The sequence below is a fragment of the Thalassophryne amazonica genome, unplaced genomic scaffold, assembly GCF_902500255.1.
Source record: "Thalassophryne amazonica unplaced genomic scaffold, fThaAma1.1, whole genome shotgun sequence".
In the NCBI taxonomy this organism is placed as follows: Eukaryota; Metazoa; Chordata; class Actinopteri; order Batrachoidiformes; family Batrachoididae; genus Thalassophryne; species Thalassophryne amazonica.
The window spans coordinates 5,259-32,752 of record NW_022986280.1 but is presented as its reverse complement, the minus strand read 5'-3'; the positions used below and the strand labels follow the sequence as shown (position 1 = coordinate 32,752).

The following is a 27,494-nucleotide window of genomic DNA, read 5'->3' as shown; positions in this document are numbered from 1 at the left end:
GAAATACAAACTGTGGTACTGCACATTAAATCTGTCTGGAGGGAGCAGCTCTCAAAACCTGGGTGATTGTACAAGGAGACAAGTGAGGGAAGCCACCAACACACCCACATGACTGATGGATATATGGGCTTGTGTAGTTGTGATTGAAGAATCTGCACAGTGGAATTAGGTGTTTTTTAAATTTTCATTTTATTCAAAGAGAAAAGAATTTTTTTCTTAATACACAAACCAACAAACCTGGAAGGAGCTCAACAATAACCATAAATTTCCCCTGTTTCTGTTCTCAAAACAAATGGAAAAACTGCCATTTCTCACTTTTAAAATGGCGTCTGTGTGAAACGGCTGTCGAGCGGTGCTGCGGTCCAGCTTCCCGATGTGTGCGCTGAGTTTGAATGTTTGATTTGGTGCTGTTTACTGCTGGTCCTCAGAGTGAGTGCCACCCGGACACCTGCACCCAGATGACCGCCACGGAGCAGTGGATCTTCCTCTGTGCCGCCCACAAGACACCCAAAGAGGTGAGAGCGCGCCGGCCAAGGCCTTCAAAGCACGTGTACGCACTGCTCATTTAGTTTCTTCAGTTAAGCTGGATTCATTAAGACGTGTCCTTCGTCTGTGAGGTGCAGCGAGCAGCCGGGCTGTGAGCAGCACATAGCAGCCTGTCTTTAAAAAATACACACACGTGTTCCTTCATCTTCAGCCAACACAATCTTGTGGTAATCCCCTAAATTTTGATCACTGACTCTGGCGGTGTTTGGCTGCTTCACCACTAAATTGGGGGCGGGGGCAGTTCCTTGCCGCGTGGCATCAGTTCCTGTTTTTCCAAAAATCCTTAAACACGCCACCGAACGCCGCCTGCCTTCTAAAAGTCACCACGTGTACATCCCGTTTCCCCGACATACCACAGTTTCAGTGGTGGGCACAGCTAACTGAAAAGTTAGCTTCGATAATCGTTAATCTGCTAAGTGAAAAGTTAGCTTTTATGACGCTAAACTGATAAGCCGCTAAAAATTTTGTGAAAGTTACAGCTAACCGCTAACTTTCAGTATTGACTCAGTACACTTTCGGCTGCTGATAAGCCAGTTTCAAGTTTAAGCACCACCGGGGCTGCTGGGTAAATTCAAAGACCATCACAAACCCAAAATGACCACACAAAAATAAATGAATAAAGCATAAAACCCCAAACACTGTCATCATTTTTATCAAAAGAAGTCACAGTTTATGTCTATATTATATATTGTGGCAAGCTGCGTGGAAGAAGGAGCCTGAGCATTTTGTCTTAATGCACTCTGCTGGCTGCTGCAAAGAACTATTTACTTTTCACACACAACAACACAGACGGTGGCAGAAGACATCAAATGCAAGGCACTTTTCACTCATGGTCACAACATAACTCTTCACTAAACTAGCGACACTATAAAAACGGACGATGTGGAGTATGCTTCAGTCTCTTGTCCTTGTGTGAGTCAGTTGTTTTTCTGTTCATGTGGGAGTTAGAGAAGATAACGGGCAGCTGAATGTTCACCAACGCCGTAGACATTCTTCTGGAGGAAAACAACGGGGCATTTTATCCTTCACAGGCTGATAAGCCAGCTGTGTTTGTGGTTGGGTAGTGAAAAACACTTTTACAGTTTCACATGAACAAACCAGATCTCAATTATGAATATTCCCCGGTCTCTGAAATCTTCATTTACACCTGCAAGGCATGCATTTGCTCCAACATGCCATCCGATTTGCGTCTGAGTTAATGCAGTCTGAGAATGCATTGCCTTGCCCAACTCATTAATCATGATGGATAGGTGAGGGGTCATGCTTCTGGTGGCAGCCGTCTTGCCAATTTTCCGGTAGGTCAGGGCAGCACATAAACCAATAAGTACCAGCCCTCCTACTATGAAACCAAATATAAATAAATCCTCAACGTCCTCCACAGAGAATGGTGGAAAGCAGGCGACTCGCTACGTCTCCCAGGCGTTGAGAACATAGCCCGCAGGGTAGGTTCCATCTGGGCACGCAGGGTCCCTGCCCCTGATTGGCTTGTAGAGAAAATGGTGTCAATAGCGTTCAGAAACCAGCTGATCAGTTTCATGGTTAATCCAATATAGTTTGAAGAATTCACAGTCTGGTGAAGTAGGGCCTTTGAAGGTTGGAGCAGAGATAAAGGAGAGAGGAGGAGATGCGACCGCCCTTGCTGGAGTCCCAAGCTGGATATGGGGGAGCTGTTCCTGTGTTTATACAGAGATAACATGACTATTAATACTGCGATTTATTGCTTTTTATGAAGACTGTGACTGTGTTTGGGATTTTATTTTGTATTTATTGTTCAAGCAGGGGTGGTGGCCAAGTGGTTAATGCGCTTGGTTTCAGTGCAGAAGGTTCCAGGTTCAAATCCCACCCCTGTCACATTTCTTCATGTAATGTGGAGTTGCATCAGGAAGGGCATCCGGTGTAAAACCTGTGCCAATTCAACATGCAGATCCACCTTGGATTTGCTGTGGCGACCCAGAATGCAAACAAGGGAGCAGCCGAAGGGACTTTTTGTTTATTTAGTGTTCTTGCATTTGTTTTGTGTTTGTGAATGCAGCACCGTTAACGGTTTATGAATATTGTAGCATTCACCAGGCCGGTTGCTAAGACTATGAATTGTGCTGCAATGCATTATGGGAGTTAGGGTTTTGTTTTTTTAATTATTATTATACATTTTGGTTTAGCAGTGTTGTTAGTATTATAGGTTTGTTACGTTTGTAGCTCAAGTAGTGTAGTTAGTTTGGTGAAGAGTTATGTTGTCACCATGAGTGAAAAGTGCCTTGTGTTTGATGCCTTCTGCCACCGTATAGTGAAGGCACAGTGAAGTGAGTGGAGGGCTGAGCTCCTCGCAGCGGCCTGACTGTTGCAGACACACAACAGACAGGAACTAACATGTATGATTTTAGGGTTTACAAATGTTTTTGTCCATTATGCTACAGTTTAGCAGACTGAAAGTCAGCACAACTAAATTTAGTGGAAGCTGATTTGTCCGCTGATGGTTTTCAAAGTTAGCTGAAAAGCTAATCCTCTAACGAAAAAGTTAGCTTCGCTAATTAGTGGTTAGCGGATTGGTGGAACTGTGCCCAGTGCTGCAGTTTGACCAAAAATCACACAACAGCAGCATGTTCCAGTTGTGCCAGTATCGGACGTCCTCGCGGCCAGTGAAGAGCGGAGCGTCTGCCCCTGAGTGTGTGCAGACACTTTGGAGTTGAGTGTGTGATGATCTGCTGCAGGTGTTTCTGTGAGCCGTCTGAGACGTGTCTGTCCGCTCACCAAACTGTTTAATCTGTCAGCTGGATGGATGAAAGTCACACTGACTTTAACATTTGTGAAGTCAAAGACGTCTGAGCTGATTGCTGACGCCTTTCTGAAGGACTGTTTTTGTGTTTGTGTGTCTCCAGTGTCCTGCTATCGACTACACCAGGCACACGCTGGACGGAGCTGCCTGCCTGCTCAACAGCAACAAATACTTCCCCAGCAGGTCAGTCTGTGACGTGCAGCCTGCTGTGTCCTTGTGGGCGACGGGGGCTGTAACCTTCATTTGATCTTGTTCCAGGGTGAGCATCAAGGAGTCGTCTGTGGCCAAGCTGGGCTCCGTCTGCCGTCGGATCTACAGGATATTTTCCCACGCCTACTTCCATCACCGCCAGATATTTGACAAGTATGAGGTGGGTGTCCTCAGAGACAAATCTCCAAAGAGAAGGCAAAGTCCTCTGGGCGACGACGCCACGTTCCTGCACATGGAATCTGGATTTGTTTGTGGGATTCTGCCTTGCAATGGGCAGGTTGTGATTTTGCTTTGTGGCAGCATTCAGACAGTTTAAACAGCAAACATCTGAAACATACCACACATGTAGCAGCCCCTTCACTACGACCGATGCTTCATGTGTCTTCTGAAGGTTTTACTTGGTGCTCAGTGCTGGTACCGCTGCATGTGGGCAGACTGTGGCGCCGCCATCTTACCACTGCCCGTGTGAGTAGGCATTGAAGAGGCACCGTGTCGGGTCCAGTGTCTTCTGTGGACATTATCGATGTTCAATTAGGAACAAGGAGTTTAGATGCTGAAAGTCATCATGATAAATCTGCATTATCCTGTGCTGAAAAATTCATGCAACACAGAAGTGCCTAAACCTGCAGTTCCTCAAATGGCCATTCGAGGCTGACTTCTATTATTCAGTTAAATATTTAACACAATTCAATATTTAATTGAATAATATGTTAACTGACACACTGTGGTTAATTTGTCTCAGTAATAATCTTCACTAACAACTCACATGTTAGTGTGTAAACTATATATAGAACCATTATTGGTGTAATTTATGGCATTCGCTGTTCCGGAGTTGTGAATCTTGCGCCGTCTTACGGTCCGTGATTCATGCAAGAGGTCAGTTTCAGCAGAGTTTAGGGCACAATGCAATGCAAACACACCTTGTGAAGTGTGGACAACACGACAACATCGGGCCATGGCAGAAGTCCATCACAGGTGCTACACCTCCTCTAGATAACCCTCCCAACTTGGGAGAACGTGTCATCATAATCGTTCCTGAACTCACTGAATCAGTGCCATCCACATCCTCGCTAGCCATTGTTAGCGACACTATAAAAACACAGCAAATCTGTAACACTAACAACTAGACATGGGCCGATAGCTATATATATATATATATATGAGGTCTGTTAGAAAAGTATCCGACCTTTTTATTTTTTGCAAAAACCATATGGATTTGAATCACGTGTGATTGCATCAGCCAAGCTTGAACCTTCGCGCGCATACGTGAGTTTTTTCACGCCTGTCGGTTGCGTCATTCGCCTGTGAGCAGGCTTTGTGTGAGCACTGGTCCACCCTTCTCATCGTTTTTTATTGCGAATAAATGTCTGAACGATTTGGATCTTTGCTGCATCAATTTGTTTCCAGAAACTGTGAGAGACCTCCAGGTGGACACCGTTCGGAAAATTAATATGGCTTTCAGGGACGATTTTATGGGGATTATACAGATTAAGGAGTGTTACTGCCGCTTTAAGGACAGCCCGCAACTGCTGAGAGCGCGGCGCGCTTCCAGCGCCGATCGACAGGCTCAGACCCCGCTGAAACAAGTAGATCATTTCCAACGTGAAGGCTTTGTTGATCCGGGACCTCGTCTGACTTTCACAAAAAGGCAGAAGGCGTGGACATCAGCACTTTTTCGGCACATTCCACTGTTACAGAGTTTTTTTCATGGAAAGAAAAGTGGAGGGACGCGCCACAGAGCCGTTCATTACGTGGCACAGAACCACCTCCGTGTTGGTCTGACAGGACGGCTTTCAGGTGGATTTCAGATGGATTCCGGTTGCTTTTCAGTCGTGTGATTATCCGATTGTGATTGTGCATGAGCTGGACATACCCGAACATGTCCTGTGAGGCTTCATCACGGCGTTGCTTTGCGCCATGCAGCAGATTTTCCAAAGGACAAGGGACGGAAACACTATAACGTCCAAAGTGAACCTGAACTATACTACCCACAATGCTCCCTGCATCAACCAGCCAATCACATTCATCAGCAAGAGACACACACACACACACACACACACACACACACACACACACAATTTAAAGTCTCCAATCAACCTAACCTGCATGTCTTTTGAATGTGTGAGGAAGCCGGAGCGCCCACACAAACATGGGGAGAACACGCAAACTCCACACAGAAAGTCCACAGGTCGGAATCGAACCCATGACCTTCTCACTGTGAGGCAACAGTGTCAACCAGTAATCCACCGTGCCAAGCGACAGCCAGCTTGCCATAAATAACCACACAACAGACTGACTAAAATGTTTGATTTTAGGGTTTACAAACATTTTTGACTGTTAAACTTTGCTCACTTTACCAGCAAAAAAAAAAAAAAAAAATGTTAGCGGACTGAAACTTACCGGAAATAAATTTATCAGAAGGTAATTGGTCCGATGATGGTTTTGAAACTTATCTGAAAAGCTAATCTGCTAGCAAAAACATTAGCTTCAATAATTACCTGCTAAAATAAAATAAAATGTTATATGTTTATGTGTATATGGCAGCAATTTAGGACAAATAATGGCTTATTTGAGATTTCATATGGAGTGTAATGAAGAGATAACATGAATGGATTTGAGTGTTTTTGGAAGTTAAAGGGCATTTTATTGACTCAAATACTAGCGAGGGGAAAAAGTACTATATTTTCCGGAGTATGTCTTTTTTAATTTTTTTTTTCTAGTTTGACAGGTCCTACGACTTAGTCCGGTGCAATTATATAAAGAAAAATCATGATTCCATACATTTTCATGACTGTGAAAATGAGAAACACAACAATAAACTGCTTTTTGTTTTTTGTCTTAAATGAGAGAGAGAGATATGTTGGTGGGCTTTATAACAGGGCTCAGGGACTTTAAGCACAAGTTTAAAACGTTGTGTCAGACTGAACGTGTTCTTGTGCTGCGTCACTACTTTGAGCTGTTCCTCGTGTCTTGGTGATCGTGGGGTCCAGAGATGAAATACAGTCAGTGCTCACACCCATTTAAACAAATGTGAATAAACGCCTTTATCAAATAGCAAAACGTCCTGCTGAATGACACCAGCAGTGACATGTTGCAGTGAGCTGGTTTAAACTGGACTCGCCTTCGTGTTGGACCACTGTCAGTCACTTCAGAAAATGTTCCACATGCAAAACAAATCCACAACTGAAACCAGAGTTTTTCCAAATGTCAGAATCTGCGCCGTGTTAATGGACTTGGATTGTCTGATCCACGTGTGATAATCCATTGTCAGTTATAAAATGACTAACAGGAACATTCCCATAAAGCAGACTCCACGCTGTGCAGACTCAGGTCCAGTTTTAGTCCCAATACGAGAAGCAGTCGACCCAAACACTGAGGCTAATATATTAGCAGAGGGTACCTTCTTCTTCTTGTAAAGTACTGTAGAGTGGAGGAAGAAGAAGAAAAAAGAAAAATGATGTTCTTTGTTCTTTAGAAAAAAAAAAATATATATATATATACACTCAACAAAAATATAAACGCAACACTTTTGGTTTTGCTCCCATTTTGTATGAGATGAACTCAAAGATCTAAAACTTTTTCCACATACACAATATCACCATTTCCCTCAAACATTGTTCACAAACCAGTCTAAATCTGTGATAGTGAGCACTTCTCCTTTGCTGAGATAATCCATCCCACCTCACAGGTGTGCCATATCAAGATGCTGATTAGACACCATGATTAGTGCACAGGTGTGCCTTAGACTGCCCACAATAAAAGGCCACTCTGAAAGGTGCAGTTTTATCACACAGCACAATGCCACAGATGTCGCAAGATTTGAGGGAGCGTGCAGTTGGCATGCTGACAGCAGGAATGTCAACCAGAGCTGTTGCTCGTGTATTGAATGTTCATTTCTCTACCATAAGCCATCTCCAAAGGCGTTTCAGAGAATTTGGCAGTACATCCAACCAGCCTCACAACCGCAGACCACGTGCAACCACACCAGCCCAGGACCTCCACATCCAGCATGTTCACCTCCAAGATCGTTTGAGACCAGCCACTCGGACAGCTGCTGGAACAATCGGTTTGCATAACCAAAGAATTTCTGCACAAACTGTCAGAAACCGTCTCAGGGAAGCTCATCTGCATGCTTGTCGTCCTCATCGGGGTCTCGACCTGACTCCAGTTCGTCGTCGTAACCGACTTGAGTGGGCAAATGCTCACATTCGCTGGCGTTTGGCATGTTGGAGAGGTGTTCTCTTCACAAATGATGCGAAGGAGATGTGTTGCACTGCGTGAGGCAAATGGTGGTCACACCAGATACTGACTGGTATCTTCCCCCCCCAATAAAACAAAACTGCACCTTTCAGAGTGGCCTTTTATTGTGGGCAGTCTAAGGCACACCTGTGCACTAATCATGGTGTCTAATCAGCATCTTGGTATGGCACACCTGTGAGGTGGGATGGATTATTTCAGCAAAGGAGAAGTGCTCACTATCACAGATTTTGACTGGTTTGTGAACAATATTTGAGGGAAATGGTGATATTGTGTATGTGGAAAAAGTTTTAGATCTTTGAGTTCATCTCATATAAAATGGGAGCAAAACCAAAAGCGTTGCATTTATATTTTTGTTGAGTATATATAAATAACTAGAAGACCACACTTTTGGATAAAGAGGGACGGAGATGACTTCTTCAGGACTGGAATGACTTTGGTGGCTTTGACAAGAGTTCTGTGCAAAAACAGAACAAAAAGAAAGTTAGCGATGAGTTCATTATCTTTTGCAAATTTACTGCAAAGAGTTTTCAAACACTTAATTGCATTGCACGTTCACCTGATGTATTAATGTGGGCTTTGTGGCTTAAAGAAACAGTTTACTCTTGTTTTGCACTCGTTGGAATAACAATTAGCTTGTAGCTTCTTATCGCCAAAACAGCGTTTGTGTCATAAATCAAAGTCGGCTTTATTGTCAGTGCTGTATGCCACATACACAGGATTGAAATCGCAGTACTGTCTGAGGCCCACAGTGTGATATTATTATTGTTATTGTTATTATTAATAATAACAATGATAATGATAATAATAAAAGTAGTTGAAATGTAAACATCTAAGAGATTAAGGGCATGCAACATAGAAAAATAAAGTATTATGTATGTAATACAAAAACAAAATAAAAGTACAATAATACAACACATGACATGGTGCCTGACTGGCCGTTCGAAGCACTTCATGAGGATGGGTGGGAGGGAGTGCAACCGACTGGACAGCAGTCGTTGAAGCAGGATGGAGGCGACTTCTTCAGGACAGGAATGATTATGGTGGCTTTGACAACATCCTGACTGCCAGAGGCCTTGAGGGTGTCTGTGAAGACCTCTGTGGGTTCCTCACCACAGTCTCAGTATGTGACCTGGAGCTTTGATCCTGCTGAGGGACCTGCTCATGCTGGCTGGGGACAGTGATAGCACCTGCTCACCGGGAGGGGGTGGGGTCTCCTGTGCAGGGGGTGTTGTATGTCTCAATGCCAGCGAGGAAAACGTTCAGCTTGTTCAGAGATGGCTCTGTCAGAGGCCTGTGGTCCGTCATGGTTTGTATCCCCTGCCACAGACTCTGAGTGTCACCCTCCTGGAGTCCTGCCCCTGGGCCTCTCTAATGCCACTGGCCCACCTTGTCCTCAGCTCTGAAGGCAGCGTTCCTCGCCCTAAGGAGCCTGTAGACCTGCCCTGTGAGCCATGGCTTGTGACTGGCCGGAACAGTGATTGTCCTGGTGTTGGTGGCGCTTTGAGCCGTAGGCAGTGACGGTCTCTGTCCCCCCCTGAGGTCCGTAGTGTTGCTGTGGGTAACAGCCTGCTTGAACTTATTCCAGTCTGTGGTGGAGAATCAGTCTTGAAGTGCCTCTAAAGACCCTTTCGGCCACACATGGACCTGACTTTACCCAGCGGCCTGTATGCTGCCGTTAGCATGGCAGTGACGTGGTCAGAGGCACCGGGGGGGCAGGGTCTTCCTCTGGGTGGTGAAGACTTTGTCCATAGTGTTATTACCCCGTGTAGCAGAGTTGATATGATTGTATAATTTGGGGATTAGGTGCATCTCGGGACAGTTGGACAGGACAAGGACAAACAGAAAGGACGTTGTTGACATGACAACAACCAGGAGAACAGCGTTCTGTCAGAGAGGCGCTGCTGCGTGGCCACTCCCCCATAAATAAATACAGCACTGAGTTTTTAAATGCTGCATTGTTGCTCAGAGAAGCAGGTTACTCGTCTGTTCTACCTGGTAACAGTGAGACCAATTAGCAGTCACACTGTGATTGAATATGTTTGGCTTCTTGTTGCATGAAGCGAGAAATGCAACTTCTAACAGATTCAGTGAGAGCTTCATGAGGCTGGAGTCAGACTTTTTATTGGTTTGCACGTGTGATGGACATGGGCCACAGTCATTTTCAAAAAGCAGAAGCACACTGGAAATGTTAGTGACGTTGGAAATGATTTTAATTCAGTAAAAGTCTTGGGATCCCCCAGTCAGAGGTGGTCAGTGTGGCCTGGGAAAGGGAGGTCTGGGGTCCACTGCTGGAGCTGTTGCCCCTACAACCCAACCCCGGATAAGCAGTTGAAGGTGAGTAACGAGAGTACAAGTTTGTTTCCATGGACACCCGCTGAATTATTAGGTACGAGGCAAACGGCTTCATGTTAAACTGTGTGTCATCTAACGGTTCACTGTTTTCCTTTGATGTTTCTGCACACGTGTGTGTCCTGGGGCGAGTTGTCGGATGCGATGTTTACGTGTGTGCGTGTGTGTGTGCAGAATGAAACGTTCCTGTGTCACCGGTTCACACGCTTCGTCATGAAGTACAACCTGATGTCCAAGGACAACCTGATTGTGCCCATTCTGGAGGAGGAAGTCCAGAATGCATCCTCAGCTGGAGAGAGCGAGGCCTGATGGACACGCACACACACATACACTCACACACACACACACACTACAGTGCATTGTTTGTCGTCCGCGGGGTGTCAGACGGAGATAAGGGTTAACATCACTGGGAGCAGAGCCCAGCTGTCCTGACCGTGACCGTGTCAGACGGTGGGTGTGGCTTTCTCTCACTACTGTTTTAGGGAATGCTTGCTTTAATGTTTTTAAGCAGCTGGATTTGCAAACTGTAACCATGGTGACCTGTTTGTACATAAGCCCACTTTACGTCACGTTTTGTGGCGACACTTTTTTTTTTTTTTTTTTTTTTTTTTTTTTTTTTGCTTCGTGGTGTCCCCTTGTGGGCGTGTCCTGCAGATGGACCACTAAATTAGCCTGCTGCCGGCTCACTGTGGATGTGACACGTTTACACACTGGCGGTTTTTCCAGACTAACAGTGATCCTGCTCGGACACGCCCCCTTGTTATCACCGCATAAAATGTGCCCGATGTTCCCGATTCTCTCGCTGAAAACACAACTGTCAATCTCACAAAGGAGGCGGGACATTGGGGCACAGCCTCTCCCCCAACCTTCCCCTCATTAACTTATGTGGGAGGAGCTTCGTCTAACCCGCCCACTCTTTGTTTTTTAAATGGACTAAAAAAATTTTGTTACTGTTGACATTTTGATGTCTGTTAATAAAAAAGACGTCCAGGAGGCTGTTTGAGCAGTTTGAATGTGTTGACGATGAGTCGGTGTGACGTAATGAAGAACAGCAGCATCTTCAAAGTACAGAACACCAAAAGGTGTGCTGGGAACAGAGAAACCAGTCCGCTGGGACTCAGAAACAGTTAGCTTTATGGCATTTTAAGAGGACAAACTGATTTTGTTGCACCGGATCAATCAAAAAAGAAACTTTGTCTCACTGTGTCACGTGTAGAAGTGGCTGTCATCTGCTGAACACTGGCACCTGCTGGATAGTGGATACTGGACAGGTGATGGAAATGAGCAGCAGGTGTGCTCGTCGGTGAGAGACGAGAGCATTTCAGTACAGAAACGTATGAAATCAGAAGTATGTTATTAATGTGTCACAGCCATTAAGTTCAGAAACTAAAATGACTCAAATCCACAAAACCCCACAGAAAGGATTTGATATGAAAGGTGCTGAAATAGACACTTTCTCTAACCCCTGTCTGCATCTATAATGATGGTAAATGACACACTGGCAGAACCATTTATGAACATTAATACACATACGAGTATATGCAATTTATTCTTGCAGGACAGAAGGTGTGTGTGTGTGTGTGTGTGTGTGTGTGTGTGTGTGTGTGTGTGTGTGTGTGTGTGTGTGTGTGTGTGTGTGTGTGTCACCCCCATCCGCCCTTCTGATCACCGTACAAGGTCCTACTCAAAGCCGACTGACAACTTCTATCAGGAAGAGCCGACCACCAAAACAACATGAAGACAGACAAGAATGAAAGACAAGTGGTGAAGACAATAATTGTGAAGTGAGACACCAAGGAGACGGGGCCCCGACCATACAACATACCAGGACAAACAACCACACATGAACAAACAGTGACAGCGACAGTCTGTTGTCTAGTTAGTGAGCATCCATACCCTAATCTAGAACACCAGTCTTGAACACCCCCTTTTCTACTTTTTTTTTATTATTTATTAATAGCCCAGTTTCATAGCCTTAAGAGTGTGCATATCATGAATGCTTGGTCTTGTTGGATTTGTGAGAATCTACTGAATCTACTGGTACCTTGTTTCCCATGTAACAATAAGAAATATACTCAAAACCTGGATTAATCTTTTTAGTCACACAGCACTACTATTATTCTGAACACTACATAAGGACAGTGTGACAGCAGTGCATGAAGAATGGCAGACTCACTCAAATTGGAGATGGGACTGCATCAAGGATTGGTTCTGAGTCCTTTCTTGTTCACAGTGGTGATGGACAGGTTGATGGATGAGATCAGACAGGAGTCCCCATGGACTATGATGTTTTCAGATGACATTGTGATCTGTAGTGAGAGTAGAGAGCAGGTTGAGTCTAGTCTGGAGAGGTGGAGATGTGCTTTGGAGAGAAGGAGAATGAAAGTCAATAGGAGCAAGACTGAGTCCATGTGTGTGAATGAGAGGAGCCCAGTGGAATAGTGCAGTTACAAGGAGTAGAAGTGATGAAAGTAGATGAGTTTTAATACTTGGGGTCAACTGTCCAACGCAGTGGTGGAGGAAGTACTGAGTCTCAGTACCTAAGTACAAATAACCAAATAGATACTTGAGTAAAAGTAGAAGTACAACAGTGACAACATTAATTTTAAAGTACATATTTGCTTTTAAAGGTACTTTTAAGTATTAAAAGTAAAAGTACTTGCATATTGATTAATGTCCCTATTCTAACACAAACTGTGTGGACGGTTAGATTTTAATTCATCTAGTTTTGGGATGATGTAATGATGCTCACCGTCTGATCTGCAGAATTAAATATCATGAAGAAAAATCAAACCAAGGACACCGGTTAGACATCGTTAAACCATTTGTACCATTTCCTTTAAATATTGTTAAAGATTTCATACTTCACAATAAACAAACAAAAACTTAAGTCACTTCCAGCAGTACTACAGTCTGCAGTATTGCTCGGTCTTCAGCGGTTGTTGGTTAGAATCTGTATAACAGTAAATTGCTGTAAAACACGGTGGGTTTGTGGACAAACTAGAAATGTCAGAGAAGTACAAATACCTGCTGCAACATGAAACAGAGTAAAAGTCAAAAGTATGCACCATTGATTCTACGTCAGTAAAGTATAGATACATAAAAAATGTACTGTAATGAAGTCTTTGTACTTCGTTACATTCCAGCACTGGTTCAAAGTCACTCAGGCAGGGTGGAGGAAGGGGAACGTCTGCAGGACGGCTGAGAGACGGACACCGCCTCCTTGATGGGGGAGGAAAGCCCCACTTCTCCAGTGTGCATGATGAGTGGTGGGCGGGGGTCAGGTGGAGACTGGCGCACCGATCGTCCCAGGTGTTCTGTCCACCTTTGTCAGTGAGGGGGTGGAGCCACTTCATGATGGTGCCAAAAGGTAAGAGGACACTGAGGCCAGAAAGCTGCCCAGTCCACTGGTCCAGGCAGACTGGTTGGTCTCAGACAGCAGCCCCCCACCCAGGACCTCTGTCTCTTATGCCGGTAGATGATTCTTCACCAGGTTCAGTTGGCTGGAAACCAGTGAAAACCTCCTGACAATCTGGTGTTGGTTCTCAGAGCTGTTGACACCTGCAGGTCTTAAAGCTACAGATTCTTTATTGTCATTGTAACAGGTACAAGGAAAAGTTCAGGTATGAACCACACGCACAGGTGAAAGAAAAGACCAGAAACATAACATTTAGCTGAATGACAGGTGTTTCCAGAGCGCAAATTAAAAAACTCGGGGAGGGGGTGTGTGTATACACACACACACACCTATATACATATAGGTGTGTGTGTGTGTATATGTATATATATATATATATATACACACACACACCTACCTATATACATATAGGTGTGTGTGTGTGTGTATATATATATATATATATATATATATATATATATATATATATACACACAACAAAAATATAAACGCAACACGTGCACTAATCGTGTCTAATCAGCATCTTGATATGGCACACCTGTGAGGTGGGATGGATTATTTCAGCAAAGGAGAAGTGCTCACTATCACAGATTTAGACTGGTTTGTGAACAGTATTTGAGGGAAATGGTAATATTGTGTATGTGGAAAAAGTTCTAGATCTTTGAGTTCATCTCATACAAAATGTGAGCAAAACCAAAAGTGTTGCGTTTATATTTTTGTTGAGTATATGTGTATATATATATATATATACGTATATATATATATATATATATGAGAAGTTGCTGAGAGTTCCTGAGAGACTGGCGCTTTGTTTGATCAAATTTTTTTCTAAACCTGTGAGACATCGAAGTGGACACGGTTCGAAAAATTAAGCTGGTTTTCAGTGAAAATTTTAACGGCTGATGAGAGATTTTGAGGTGATACTGTCGCTTTAAGGACTTCCCACGGTGCGAGACGTCGCGCAGCGCTCTCAGCCGCCGTCGTCAGCCTGTTCAAGCTGAAAACCTCCACATTTCAGGCTCTATTGATCCAGGACGTTGTGAGAGAACAGAGAAGTTTCAGAAGAAGTCGGTTTCAGCATTTTATCCGGATATTCCACTGTTAAAGGAGATTTTTTTAATGAAAGACGTGCGGACGGGTCCGCGCGTCGGGACGCAGCCGGCGCGGTGCGGCGGCACAGGAAAAACACCTCCGTGTTGATAACCATTTGTAAAATCCAGGCGGCTTTTGATGGCTTTCAGTGGAGTGAGTATGTGTATATATATACACGTATATGTATATGGCTTGCCTCTACTGGTGGTTGGCTCTCACTGCGGTATTGTATCACTTCCTGTTCCGGAGCACAGCGGTGTTTTTCTGTATCTGTTAGCTGTTTAATCTGCGCAGTTATCTAGATTACGATTTGTTTCCCAGTGTAATCTTTACGTGCCTTAACTAAAGCACTCCCTCTGCTGAATCACCTCTAAATTATTTACACATTATTCACTTTGCGTGTTTTTAGGAATCCGCTAGCTTAGCGTAGCTACTAGCTCTTAGCCGATTTAGCATGGCGGCTTCTCCTGTCTCTCCCGCACTTTTCTGCTCTGGGTGTGAAATGTTTAGTTATTCCTCGGCCTCCTTTAGCAGTAACGGTACTTGTAATAAGTGTAGCTTATTCGTAGCTTTGGAGGCCAGGCTGGGCGAATTGGAGACTCGGCTCCGCACCGTAGAAAATTCTACAGCTAGCCAGGCCCCTGTAGTCGGTGCGGACCAAGGTAGCTTAGCCACCGTTAGTTCCCCCCTGGCAGATCCCGAACAGTCGGGAAAGCAGGCCGACTGGGTGACTGTGAGGAGGAAGCGTAGCCCTAAACAGAAGCCCCGTGTACACCGCCAACCCGTTCACATCTCTAACCGTTTTTCCCCACTCGACGACACACCCGCCGAGGATCAAACTCTGGTTATTGGCGACTCTGTTTTGAGAAATGTGAAGTTAGCGACACCAGCAACCATAGTCAGTTGTCTTCCGGGGGCCAGAGCAGGCGACATTGAAGGAAATTTGAAACTGCTGGCTAAGGCTAAGCGTAAATTTGGTAAGATTGTAATTCACGTCGGCAGTAATGACACCCGGTTACGCCAATCGGAGGTCACTAAAATTAACATTAAATCGGTGTGTAACTTTGCAAAAACAATGTCGGACTCTGTAGTTTTCTCTGGGCCCCTCCCCAATCGGACCGGGAGTGACATGTTTAGCCGCATGTTCTCCTTGAATTGCTGGCTGTCTGAGTGGTGTCCAAAAAATGAGGTGGGCTTCATAGATAATTGGCAAAGCTTCTGGGGAAAACCTGGTCTTGTTAGGAGAGACGGCATCCATCCCACTTTGGATGGAGCAGCTCTCATTTCTAGAGATTTCTCCTGCTCCCAGACTACCAATAACCAGCAAAAATCTATTTAAGCATAAAAATTCAAAAAGAAAAAATAATATAGCACCTTCAACTGCACCACAGACTAAAACAGTTAAATGTGGTCTATTAAACATTAGGTCTCTCTCTTCTAAGTCCCTGTTAGTAAATGATATAATAATTGATCAACGTATTGATTTATTCTGCCTAACAGAAACCTGGTTACAGCAGGATGAATATGTTAGTTTAAATGAGTCAACACCCCCGAGTCACACTAACTGTCAGAATGCTCGTAGCACGGGCCGAGGGGGAGGATTAGCAGCAATCTTCCATTCCAGCTTATTAATTAATCAAAAACCCAGACAGAGCTTTAATTCATTTGAAAGCTTGTCTCTTAGTCTTGTCCATCCAAATTGGAAGTCCCAAAAAACAGTTTTATTTGTTATTATCTATCGTCCACCTGGTCGTTACTGTGAGTTTCTCTGAATTTTCAGACCTTTTGTCTGACTTAGTGCTTAGCTCAGATAAGATAATTATAGTGGGTGATTTTAACATCCACACAGATGCTGAGAATGACAGCCTCAACACTGCATTTAATCTATTATTAGACTCTATTGGCTTTGCTCAAAAAGTAAATGAGTCCACCCACCACTTTAATCATATCTTAGATCTTGTTCTGACTTATGGTATGGAAATAGAAGACTTAACAGTATTCCCTGAAAACTCCCTTCTGTCTGATCATTTCTTAATAACATTTACATTTACTCTGATGGACTACCCAGCAGTGGGGAATAAGTTTCATTACACTAGAAGTCTTTCAGAAAGCGCTGTAACTAGGTTTAAGGATATGATTCCTTCTTTATGTTCTCTAATGCCATATACCAACACAGTGCAGAGTAGCTACCTAAACTCTGTAAGGGAGATAGAGTATCTCGTCAATAGTTTTACATCCTCATTGAAGACAACTTTGGATGCTGTAGCTCCTCTGAAAAAGAGAGCTTTAAATCAGAAGTGTCTGACTCCGTGGTATAACTCACAAACTCGTAGCTTAAAGCAGATAACCCGTAAGTTGGAGAGGAAATGGCGTCTCACTAATTTAGAAGATCTTCACTTAGCCTGGAAAAAGAGTCTGTTGCTCTATAAAAAAGCCCTCCGTAAAGCTAGGACATCTTTCTACTCATCACTAATTGAAGAAAATAAGAACAACCCCAGGTTTCTTTTCAGCACTGTAGCCAGGCTGACAAAGAGTCAGAGCTCTATTGAGCTGAGTATTCCATTAACTTTAACTAGTAATGACTTCATGACTTTCTTTGCTAACAAAATTTTAACTATTAGAGAAAAAATTACTCATAACCATCCCAAAGACGTATCGTTATCTTTGGCTGCTTTCAGTGATGCCGGTATTTGGTTAGATTCTTTCTCTCCGATTGTTCTGTCTGAGTTACTTTCATTAGTTACTTCATCCAAACCATCAACATGTTTATTAGACCCCATTCCTACCAGGCTGCTCAAGGAAGCCCTACCATTATTTAATGCTTCGATCTTAAATATGATCAATCTATCTTTGTTAGTTGGCTATGTACCACAGGCTTTTAAGGTGGCAGTAATTAAACCATTACTTAAAAAGCCATCACTTGACCCAGCTATCTTAGCTAATTATAGGCCAATCTCCAACCTTCCTTTTCTCTCAAAAATTCTTGAAAGGGTAGTTGTAAAACAGCTAACTGATCATCTGCAGAGGAATGGTCTATTTGAAGAGTTTCAGTCAGGTTTTAGAATTCATCATAGTACAGAAACAGCATTAGTGAAGGTTACAAATGATCTTCTTATGGCCTCGGACAGTGGACTCATCTCTGTGCTTGTTCTGTTAGACCTCAGTGCTGCTTTTGATACTGTTGACCATAAAATTTTATTACAGAGATTAGAGCATGCCATAGGTATTAAAGGCACTGCGCTGCGGTGGTTTGAATCATATTTGTCTAATAGATTACAATTTGTTCATGTAAATGGGGAATCTTCTTCACAGACTAAAGTTAATTATGGAGTTCCACAAGGTTCTGTGCTAGGACCAATTTTATTCACTTTATACATGCTTCCCTTAGGCAGTATTATTAGACGGTATTGCTTAAATTTTCATTGTTACGCAGATGATACCCAGCTTTATCTATCCATGAAGCCAGAGGACACACACCAATTAGCTAAACTGCAGGATTGTCTTACAGACATAAAGACATGGATGACCTCTAATTTCCTGCTTTTAAACTCAGATAAAACTGAAGTTATTGTACTTGGCCCCACAAATCTTAGAAACATGGTGTCTAACCAGATCCTTACTCTGGATGGCATTACCCTGACCTCTAGTAATACTGTGAGAAATCTTGGAGTCATTTTTGATCAGGATATGTCATTCAAAGCGCATATTAAACAAATATGTAGGACTGCTTTTTTGCATTTACGCAATATCTCTAAAATCAGAAAGGTCTTGTCTCAGAGTGATGCTGAAAAACTAATTCATGCATTTATTTCCTCTAGGCTGGACTATTGTTAATTCATTATTATCAGGTTGTCCTAAAAGTTCCCTAAAAAGCCTTCAGTTAATTCAAAATGCTGCAGCTAGAGTACTGACAGGGACTAGAAGGAGAGAGCATATCTCACCCATATTGGCCTCTCTTCATTGGCTTCCTGTTAATTCTAGAATAGAATTTAAAATTCTTCTTCTTACTTATAAGGTTTTGAATAATCAGGTCCCATCTTATCTTAGGGACCTCGTAGTACCATATCACCCCAATAGAGCGCTTCGCTCTCAGACTGCAGGCTTACTTGTAGTTCCTAGGGTTTGTAAGAGTAGAATGGGAGGCAGAGCCTACAGCTTTCAGGCTCCTCTCCTGTGGAACCAGCTCCCAATTCAGATCAGGGAGACAGACGCCCTCTCTACTTTTAAGATTAGGCTTAAAACTTTCCTTTTTGCTAAAGCTTATAGTTAGGGCTGGATCAGGTGACCCTGAACCATCCCTTAGTTATGCTGCTATAGACTTAGACTGCTGGGGGGTTCCCATGATGCACTGAGTGTTTCTTTCTCTTTTTGCTCTGTATGCACCACTCTGCATTTAATCATTAGTGATTGATCTCTGCTCCCCTCCACAGCATGTCTTTTTCCTGGTTCTCTCCCTCAGCCCCAACCAGTCCCAGCAGAAGACTGCCCCTCCCTGAGCCTGGTTCTGCTGGAGGTTTCTTCCTGTTAAAAGGGAGTTTTTCCTTCCCACTGTAGCCAAGTGCTTGCTCACAGGGGGTCGTTTTGACCGTTGGGGTTTTACATAATTATTGTATGGCCTTGCCTTACAATATAAAGCGCCTTGGGGCAACTGTTTGTTGTGATTTGGCGCTATATAAAAAAATTGATTGATTGATTGATTGATTGATGTATATATACGTATATGTGTATATACGTATATATATATGTATATATGTATGTATGTACGTGTATATATACAAGGGCTGTCCGCACGTCTTTCATTAAAAAAATCTCCTTTAACAGTGGAATATCCGGATAAAATGCTGAAACCGACTTCTTCTGCTCTCCACAAGTTCTTTTATACTCACTGGGCTGGTAAGCACTGAAAGCCAAGATAGACATGTCCCAACTTGTCCTCTAACACTCCGAAACGGAGGTGTTCCTTTGTCTCGCTTCATTAGCGAATTGGTCGTGACGCGCGAAGCCTCCGCGCGGCTTTCCATGACAAAATCTCTTGTTAAAAGTGAAATCTGCCGGAAAATGGCTGATGTCCAGGTCTTGTGATAACCAGAGAAAGAGCACACGATGGTCTCGTATCCACAGAGCCATCAGCTTAGAAATGATCCAGTGGTTTGTGCCGCATCGTCGCAGCTCGCAGCGCGGCGCACCGACCGTCTTTAAAGGGGTCCTTAAACCTGTAGTTAAAGTCCTTATTCTCTGTGAAGCCCGTAAAATTTTCACTGAAAGCCAGATAAATTTTTCGAATGGTTTCCAGGTGCCAGTCTCTAACAGCTTCTGAAAAAATTCTGATGGAAAAAAAGTCCTTTTCATTCCGCCATTTCCAGACAATGAAAATCCGACGAGGGGGCGGGACCACTCCTTCCACAAGGAGTGCTCACAGGTGAATGACGTCACCGACAGGCGTGGAAAAACTCACGCATGCGCACGAGGGTTCAAGCATGTCTGACGTAAAAACATATGAATGAAATCCATATAGTTTTTGAAAAAAATAAAAAGGTACGATACTTTACGGACAGCCCTCGTATATATCATTAATCAACAATGATTTTGAGGACAGTGATCTTATGTTAATGAGACCCAGTCTAAGGACCTGAGTGGGGTTGACAGTTGAACTGTTTGGGTTTAGGGGTGGTTCCAGAGTAGCATATATAAGATGCCTAGAAATAGGTTTAGGTTTGAGACATTCCACACGCGTTGTAGGTAGCAGACACAAAATCTTTGATGTTGCTAGAACAACCACTGGGCCATCCTCAATTTCAGCATCATCCAATGTAGTAATTTTAATTTAATTTACTTTATATAGTGCCAATTCACAACAAAGTCACCCCAAGGTGCTTCACACAATACACAACAACACAAATTAATCTAAAATCAAAATTAAAAGCAAGAAAAGCACAATAAAAAGGTAAAACACAGTAGAATAAAAAGAAATTACAAGGCAAGCACAAATAGATTAAATTAATGATTAGACAGGTTAAAAAAGTGGGTCTTCAGTCTTGATTTAAAAGACTCCACCATGTCAGACTGCAGAATAACAGCAGGTAGATCGTTCCAAAGGTCGGACCATGGTAGGAGAAGGCTCTATACCCCACAGACTTCTTGTTCATCCTCGGAACACACAGAAGCCCTGCGAACGCAAGGGCCTCGCAGGTATGTAGGGCTTAACCAAGTCCGCCAGATATGAAGGTGCCAGTCCGTGAACAATTTTATAAACCAACAATAAAACTTTAAAATCCAATCTGGCAGAAACCGGTAGCCAATGAAGGGATGCCAGAATGGGAGTAATGTGGTCAAACCTTCTACTTTGTGTCAAAAGTCTGGCAGCAGCATTCTGTACCAACTGAAGTCCTCGAATGCTAGACTGCGGCAGGCCAGAAAATAAAGCATTACAATAATCCAGTCTGGAAGAAATAAATGCATGTATCAAAGTCTCAGCATCAGCCATAGACAGGATGGGACGAATCCTCACCACATTTCGCAGATGAAAGAAGGCAGTCCTCATAATGTCTCTAATATGGGGGCCAAAAGACAATGTAGGATCAAAAAGTACTCCAAGATTCCTCACTTTGTCCGTATGATGCCCAACAGACAAACCAAAATTAAGCGCCAACTGGGCAAAATGATGCCGATGTCTGGCTGGACCAAGAACCATCATTTCAGTCTTATCAGAATTCAAGAGTAGGAAATTACTAGACAACCAACTTCTCACAGATATAAGGCAATCTTCTAAAGCTTTTATATGGGTATGGGTATATGGGTAATGGGTATTACGTATGCAAAGCATATCCCTCTATGATTTTTTTTTTTTTGGAACATATCTTTATTGTTATTAAAACCCTCATCATGTCACAAATTACAGTTTTGTTTTGTTTTTTTTACTTTTTTCCCCCAACAACTCCAAAACACACCCTGCAGCACAGTCTTCAGTCCATATAATATCCCCAAAGGACAAATACAAAAAACAAGAGAAGCAGAAAAAGTGAAAAATTACAGACAACCAAGGCTCCCATACAAATTCAGTCATCATTCCGTGGCTTGGGAAGTGTCCCCCAAAATATGCTCGCTATCCTAGGTCCAACATAATCAAAGAATGGAGTCCATATGTCATAAAATATTCCAGTTTTACCTTTGACCCAGTATGTCAGGTATTCCATGGGCAGCATATTGAATATATTCTTATGCCAATCCGAAAGTGTTGGTGGTTTGTTTGAGATCCATTTTAACAGTATACTCTTGTGTGCAGCGTATGTTAACATGTACAGCAATTTTCTTCTATGAGTCCCTTTGATTTGTGCTTGTGGCATTCCCAGAAGAAGACATACAGGCCTATGTCTTCATTAAAAACTACATTTAACTTTGAGACTACTTTTACCTAGAAGTCTTGAATGTGGCCACAGGTCCATATAGTGTGTATACGTATAACTGCCAACCTCCTTAGTACACTTAACACACATTTCTGACCTTTTAGGGTCCATTTTATGTTAAATTTGAGGTGAAATCTGAAGATGGTGTAATATCCTGAATTGCAGTTCCTTTGCTTGGTTACATATAGATATATTACAGGCATGTTCCCAGATACCAGTCTCTGTAGCTTCATCTAGCTCTACTCCAAGATCTTGAGCCCACATTTGCAGGATTGTGTCCTTTAAAGGACTTCTAAAGGGCCTCATAGCAGCGTCTCACTAAAAACCTGTTGCTACATGTTTTTTTAAGTAGCTGTTCAGTTGGGGACATTTCCAAAGTAAATGTACGCCCAGTGTGATTCTGAATGAAACTTCTGACTTGCAGAAACCTAAAAAAATGTGTTTGAGGTAGATTATATTTTAATCTTAACTGATCAAACGACATCATTTTATCACCTTCAAATAGATCTTTCAAAGTTTTGATACCTGCATTCTCCCAAAACGAAAACCCATTATCTACCAACCCTGGTGGAAAATCTGCATTTCTTCATATTGGCGTAATTGGTGAGAGCACATTAGTTCTCTTTTCACAGGTGCATGTTAGCATACTCTGTGACCCACATCCTGTTCGTGACGCCAGATTGAAGCATCAGGACCTTTGTGCCCGGGACGATGGTGGGGGATCGAACCCACACGGCTCGCACCAAAAGACCATTCCTCTACCAGGTCAGCCAAAGGGGAGCTCCCCGTTAGCAAAGCTAGCGGGAACGTCTTTTCATTTGGGACCCGGGACTTTCATCCCGCTACACTAATAATATGAGGAAGGATTTTCTCCAGCCTTAAAGCCAGAGATTTAGACAGGAGCTTAAAGTCCGTGTTCAATAAGCTAATAGGCCGGTAGGATGAACATTCATCCTCTGGTTTATCCTTCTTGAGAATCAGGCTAATGTTTGCTTCGGTAAGTGTTTTTGAAAGAGTTCTTGTTTCAAGAGAATGATTAAACATATTTAATAAAGGCTTCAACATTAATGACCTAAACTGTTTGAAAAATTCAGAACTAAAGCCATCGGGACCCGGGGCTTTTCCTGATTGTAAAGTAATAACAGTTTCATTCACTTCTTATAATGTTATAGTTTATTCAGGTCTGATTTTTGTTCTACACTAGGTTTAAGAAGGATTAATTTGGAAAAACGTTCTCCATCAGTCTTGGGGCCTCACCTAGCTGTTCACTTGTGTACAAATTTTGATAAAATTCTGTAAAAGCCTTATTTATACCATTGCTATCCCTCTGTATGTGAGCCGAGTTTTGAGAATCAGTTCTTTTTTTTTACCAAATGCGCCAAATACTTGCTGGACTTATTGCCAAACTCGTATAATTTTTGTTTTGCAAATCTCATACTTTGTTCTTCCCTTTGAGTGAGCAATGAATTAAGTGTCGCCCTTGTGGTCAGAGTGATTTTTAAGTTAGCCTCAGTTGGGTTTTGGTTATATGCACGTTCACATTCAGATAGTTGTAATTCTAGCGTCCGCTGTTCCTCTAGACACTTCTGTTTTTTGCTTTATTCATAAGAGATAATTAAACCACGTGAGTATGCTTTACATGTCTCCCATAAAACGGTGTTGAGCCTCACCATGTGTAAATTTTAAATAAACTGGAGCATGGTCTGATATTGTAATACTCACAATATCACAGGCCAGAACAGAGTACAACATTGCCTTTGAGGCAAACAGATAATTCTGGAACTGGTTTTATGCACTGTTGAAAAGAATGTGAATTCTTTATCATTAGGATTAAGTGTTTGCCACAGGTCCAAGTAACCCAAATCCTCACATCTATCAACTGTTGTCTGTGCTCGTTTAGAAGGATTAATATTTTCACCGGGTAATCTATCAATGTGAGGGTGTAGTATACAGTTGAGGTCCCCTCCAGCAATTGACTGGGCACAGTCCATCTCTGACAACTCTGAAGAAGCCTTTGTTATAACATCAGGAGGGTGACCTGGTGGGGCATAAACATTTAAGACTGATATACATATACATATAACATACCTTCCTGTTTTATCTGTGATACAAAACTCTAACGTAAATGGAAGCTGTTTGTTAATAAGAATACAAACTCCTCTGCTATTGGATGTAAAAGTAGAAAAAAAAATACTTGTCCTACCCAGTCCCATTTGAGCTTTTGATGTTCTGTGTCCCTCAGGTGTGTTTCTTGAAGTAGTGCTATATCAACCTCCTCTTTTCTAAGATAAGTCAGTATTTTTTTTCCTTTTCACTGGATGATGTATACCTCTAATATTCCATGTACATAGTTTAAGTGAAGAGTTATTCATGGTGGCAATAAAATATTGAATCTAGCTGGGAGCAGTTGTTGACTGCATGTATCCATTTTACTCTCCATGATTTGATTCTCTCCATATAACAAACCTAATTAGAAAATAAAAGTGCTGTGCTGCTTCCTCTTTAACACAATAACTATGTACAAGTGTTATTCCCCCATGAACAAACAAACACAGGTAATTCCAAATAACAAAAGGGAGGTCAACCCCAACTTTTGATAATGTTTGATAACCCCAACCTTTCCACTAGGGCCTCTTAACCTTACTCTGGATATGATGTTCTGAGCCCGCATAATCAGATGCAGTCAGTATTTGGTCAGCCCTACATAAATTCTACCCCAGTGTCCTATAGTTAATTGCTGTACACCCCCCCCACCCCCCACCCGTTACTTGGGGTGCCCAAATGTCAAAAACAAAATAACTTGATATAAATGATTTCACTGTTGAAAAGTAAATAAAGTAACCCCCCCCCCAAAAAAAAGGTAAAAAGATTGGTAAATACACATCCATAAAGAACTGTGTGTAGCAGCATAGGAGGATACAATGAGAAGGGGGGATAAATTAATGGATATTTAAAAATAAAATAAAATACCGGATCTTTGCTGCCATCTAGCGGTATAACTTAATTACAGCAATATCAGAGTATCACGCAAAAAAACAAAAAAAAACCATAGCAGCTATAATGATAATTGTAAAAGGGCATCCAGTCATTTGGCACAAGAGATTTTAACATTATGTTGAACCTATATACTTCAACCAGCACTTCGAGCAGTTAGTGTCTTTATACATGAATCCCGCAAGTCGTGGTGGCATAATGGGCTGGTGCGACCAACGCTGTGCCGTCAGGTGTGATGTCTCTCCTCAGCGTGTTTATGAATACCATCGCCTCTTCAGGCTTATCAAAAGATTTAGTGGTGTTATTTACGGTGATTCTCAGAGTTGCAGGATAGTTCAAGCCATAAGTCCCTATCCTGAGCGACTGGAGCTTTTATCTGGCCTCATCAAAAGCCCACCGTTGAAATCCTGGAAGAAAAAAATCCTGTTGCCCTCATGATGAACCTTCTTCGTCTGTCTGTCTGCCTCCAACACTCGAACCCGATTGCTGTAGTGGTGGAATCTCACAATCATGACACAGGGATAAGGCTTGTGAGGCGAAGCTCCGCTCCTCAAAAATACAAACACCTGGTTCGCTCTATCCAGTTTAATTTTCCCCACTTTAGTGGTCAGTCCGAGAACCTGGGGGATCCATGATGTACTGTACGGTCGACGTGCCCTCTGAAGACTGGCAAGCCAATAATCCTGACATTTTTGCGCCTACCTCGGTCTTCCTGGTCATCAAGACGCTCCTGCAGCGAGGCCACGGCTTTTTCCAGAAATGAGACGCGCTGCTCCGTCTCAACATTGGTGTCCTCCACCGCTGAAATACGTTGTTCAGCTTCCTCCACACTTGGTCGTGTCTTGCAGTTCCTTAGCAGTATTTCCAATTTTATGTAGAAAGGAGTCACAGTTGGCTTCCATCATCTCAGAAGTATTTAGTGATATTGCAGCCATGGCCTTGGACATCGCTGGGTCTAATTGATCAGTCTCCATAGTTTTGGTGTCGTCGTCTTGTGTTCTGCTAGCCAGTGTGTTCTTCTTGTCTTGGATCATTCTAGAAGATTTAGAAGCCATTCTATCCAACGTTTTACCCCAAAAATGCTCCAAGGACATTACATAAACGTCCAACCGTTTTTTGTAGCCACTATGGGCTGTATCAATTATGTTCGTCAGGATATTTTGCAGGGAAAATGCGGGAGCTCACACTGAACGCTGCTACTCGGCCCGCATCACCGGAAGTTCCCCCCTCGATGATTTTTTATGGACACGTCTACGGAAGCAGGCCACCGTGTCAAATTTTCTCCTCTATACAAATCCATATTCTGATCTCACCAGCAAACAATCTTCTGAAAACATATTTAATGCTGAAAATAACATCGGCATTGAAATCCTCAATAATGACAACTGGGAAATGGGTGGTACACAACCATATTTGGAATATGTGCGTGTGCAGAGCGACGAGCGCATTACCAGCCATAAAATGCAGGGGGAGCTCCTATGAACACACAGACACACACACACACACACACACACACACACACACACACACACACACACACACACACACACACACAGACACACACACAGACAGACTAATGAACATGTTTTTTGGGCCAGTTTTAAAAATGACATTAAAATAGCTCTGTATTCATTTCAAAGGGTTTCCTTCATGGGGACGTGATTTTTTTTTTTTTGTCCCCATAAAGCCAGAGGTCCCCATGGTGTCATTATGTAAACAGCTTTTTGTCCTCATAACGTCATGAATACCAGTGCGCATTGGCGCGCACGTACACACACACACACTCCTGCTCACTACTTAATTTGTACTTTACTGTTTCTTTTGTTTCGTTGTTTGTTTCTGCACTTTGGATCTTTTAAAGGTCAAATTCAGCAGAAATAGACAAACTCTGGGATGAGCGCTGCAGACACAGACTCGTGTCCTTCTTCAGGTCTACATCTATGTGGAAAGAACGCAGGATGATTTACAGACACACACACATCAAACTGCGGTTCTGTTCAGATCCACACAGATGTCAGCGCCACGTCTTCATGAGAAAAGTGAACAGTGAGTGTGAGGCGAGCTTCGTTGTTACATTCCACAGCTGCGCGACTCAAGGTCTCAAATACCAAAGTCTGAGCACTCATGTGCTCACAACACCTCAGTGACACGTGGAACGCTGCCACGCTCACTGAAGGCTCAGACACCACTCAGCTGTGGATCACCTGCAGGGTGCATGAAGCAGCTTCATTAAAGTCCACTTGGGAAAAAGGACTCAGAATAAACATTCTGCAGGAACGTGTGATGTCCAGACGCATCAGTGATAAAAAACGATCCAGAACCTGTAGTTTATGAACATTCAGCATCATCAGACTGAAGAACCACAAACCACTGAGTGTGTTTCAGAGTCACACGTTCATCTGATGTGTCCTTCCTGAGCAGATTAAAGCCTTTAATGAATCTTCTTTGT

The 27,494-nt window shown here is 42.9% G+C and overlaps 1 protein-coding gene across 4 annotated transcripts in view; it reads left to right on the top strand.

Moving 5' to 3' along the window:
• LOC117505963 (MOB-like protein phocein) overlaps window positions 1-26,618 on the top strand; it is a 53,983-nt gene extending 27,365 nt beyond the window's left edge. The window contains exons 5-9 of one of the 4 annotated variants that reach the window (XM_034165504.1): window positions 429-515; window positions 3,423-3,502; window positions 3,578-3,689; window positions 10,313-10,450; window positions 26,586-26,618. In XM_034165504.1, coding sequence (XP_034021395.1) covers window positions 429-515; window positions 3,423-3,502; window positions 3,578-3,689; window positions 10,313-10,447 — 414 coding nt within the window. In that variant the 3' untranslated portion in view covers window positions 10,448-10,450; window positions 26,586-26,618. Of the gene's footprint in view, window positions 1-428; window positions 516-3,422; window positions 3,503-3,577; window positions 3,690-10,312; window positions 11,142-26,585 lie in introns of those variants that run through there. The other 3 variants (XM_034165506.1, XM_034165503.1, XM_034165508.1) reach the window with 3 other exon arrangements.
• Window positions 26,619-27,494: the final 876 nt, after the last annotated feature.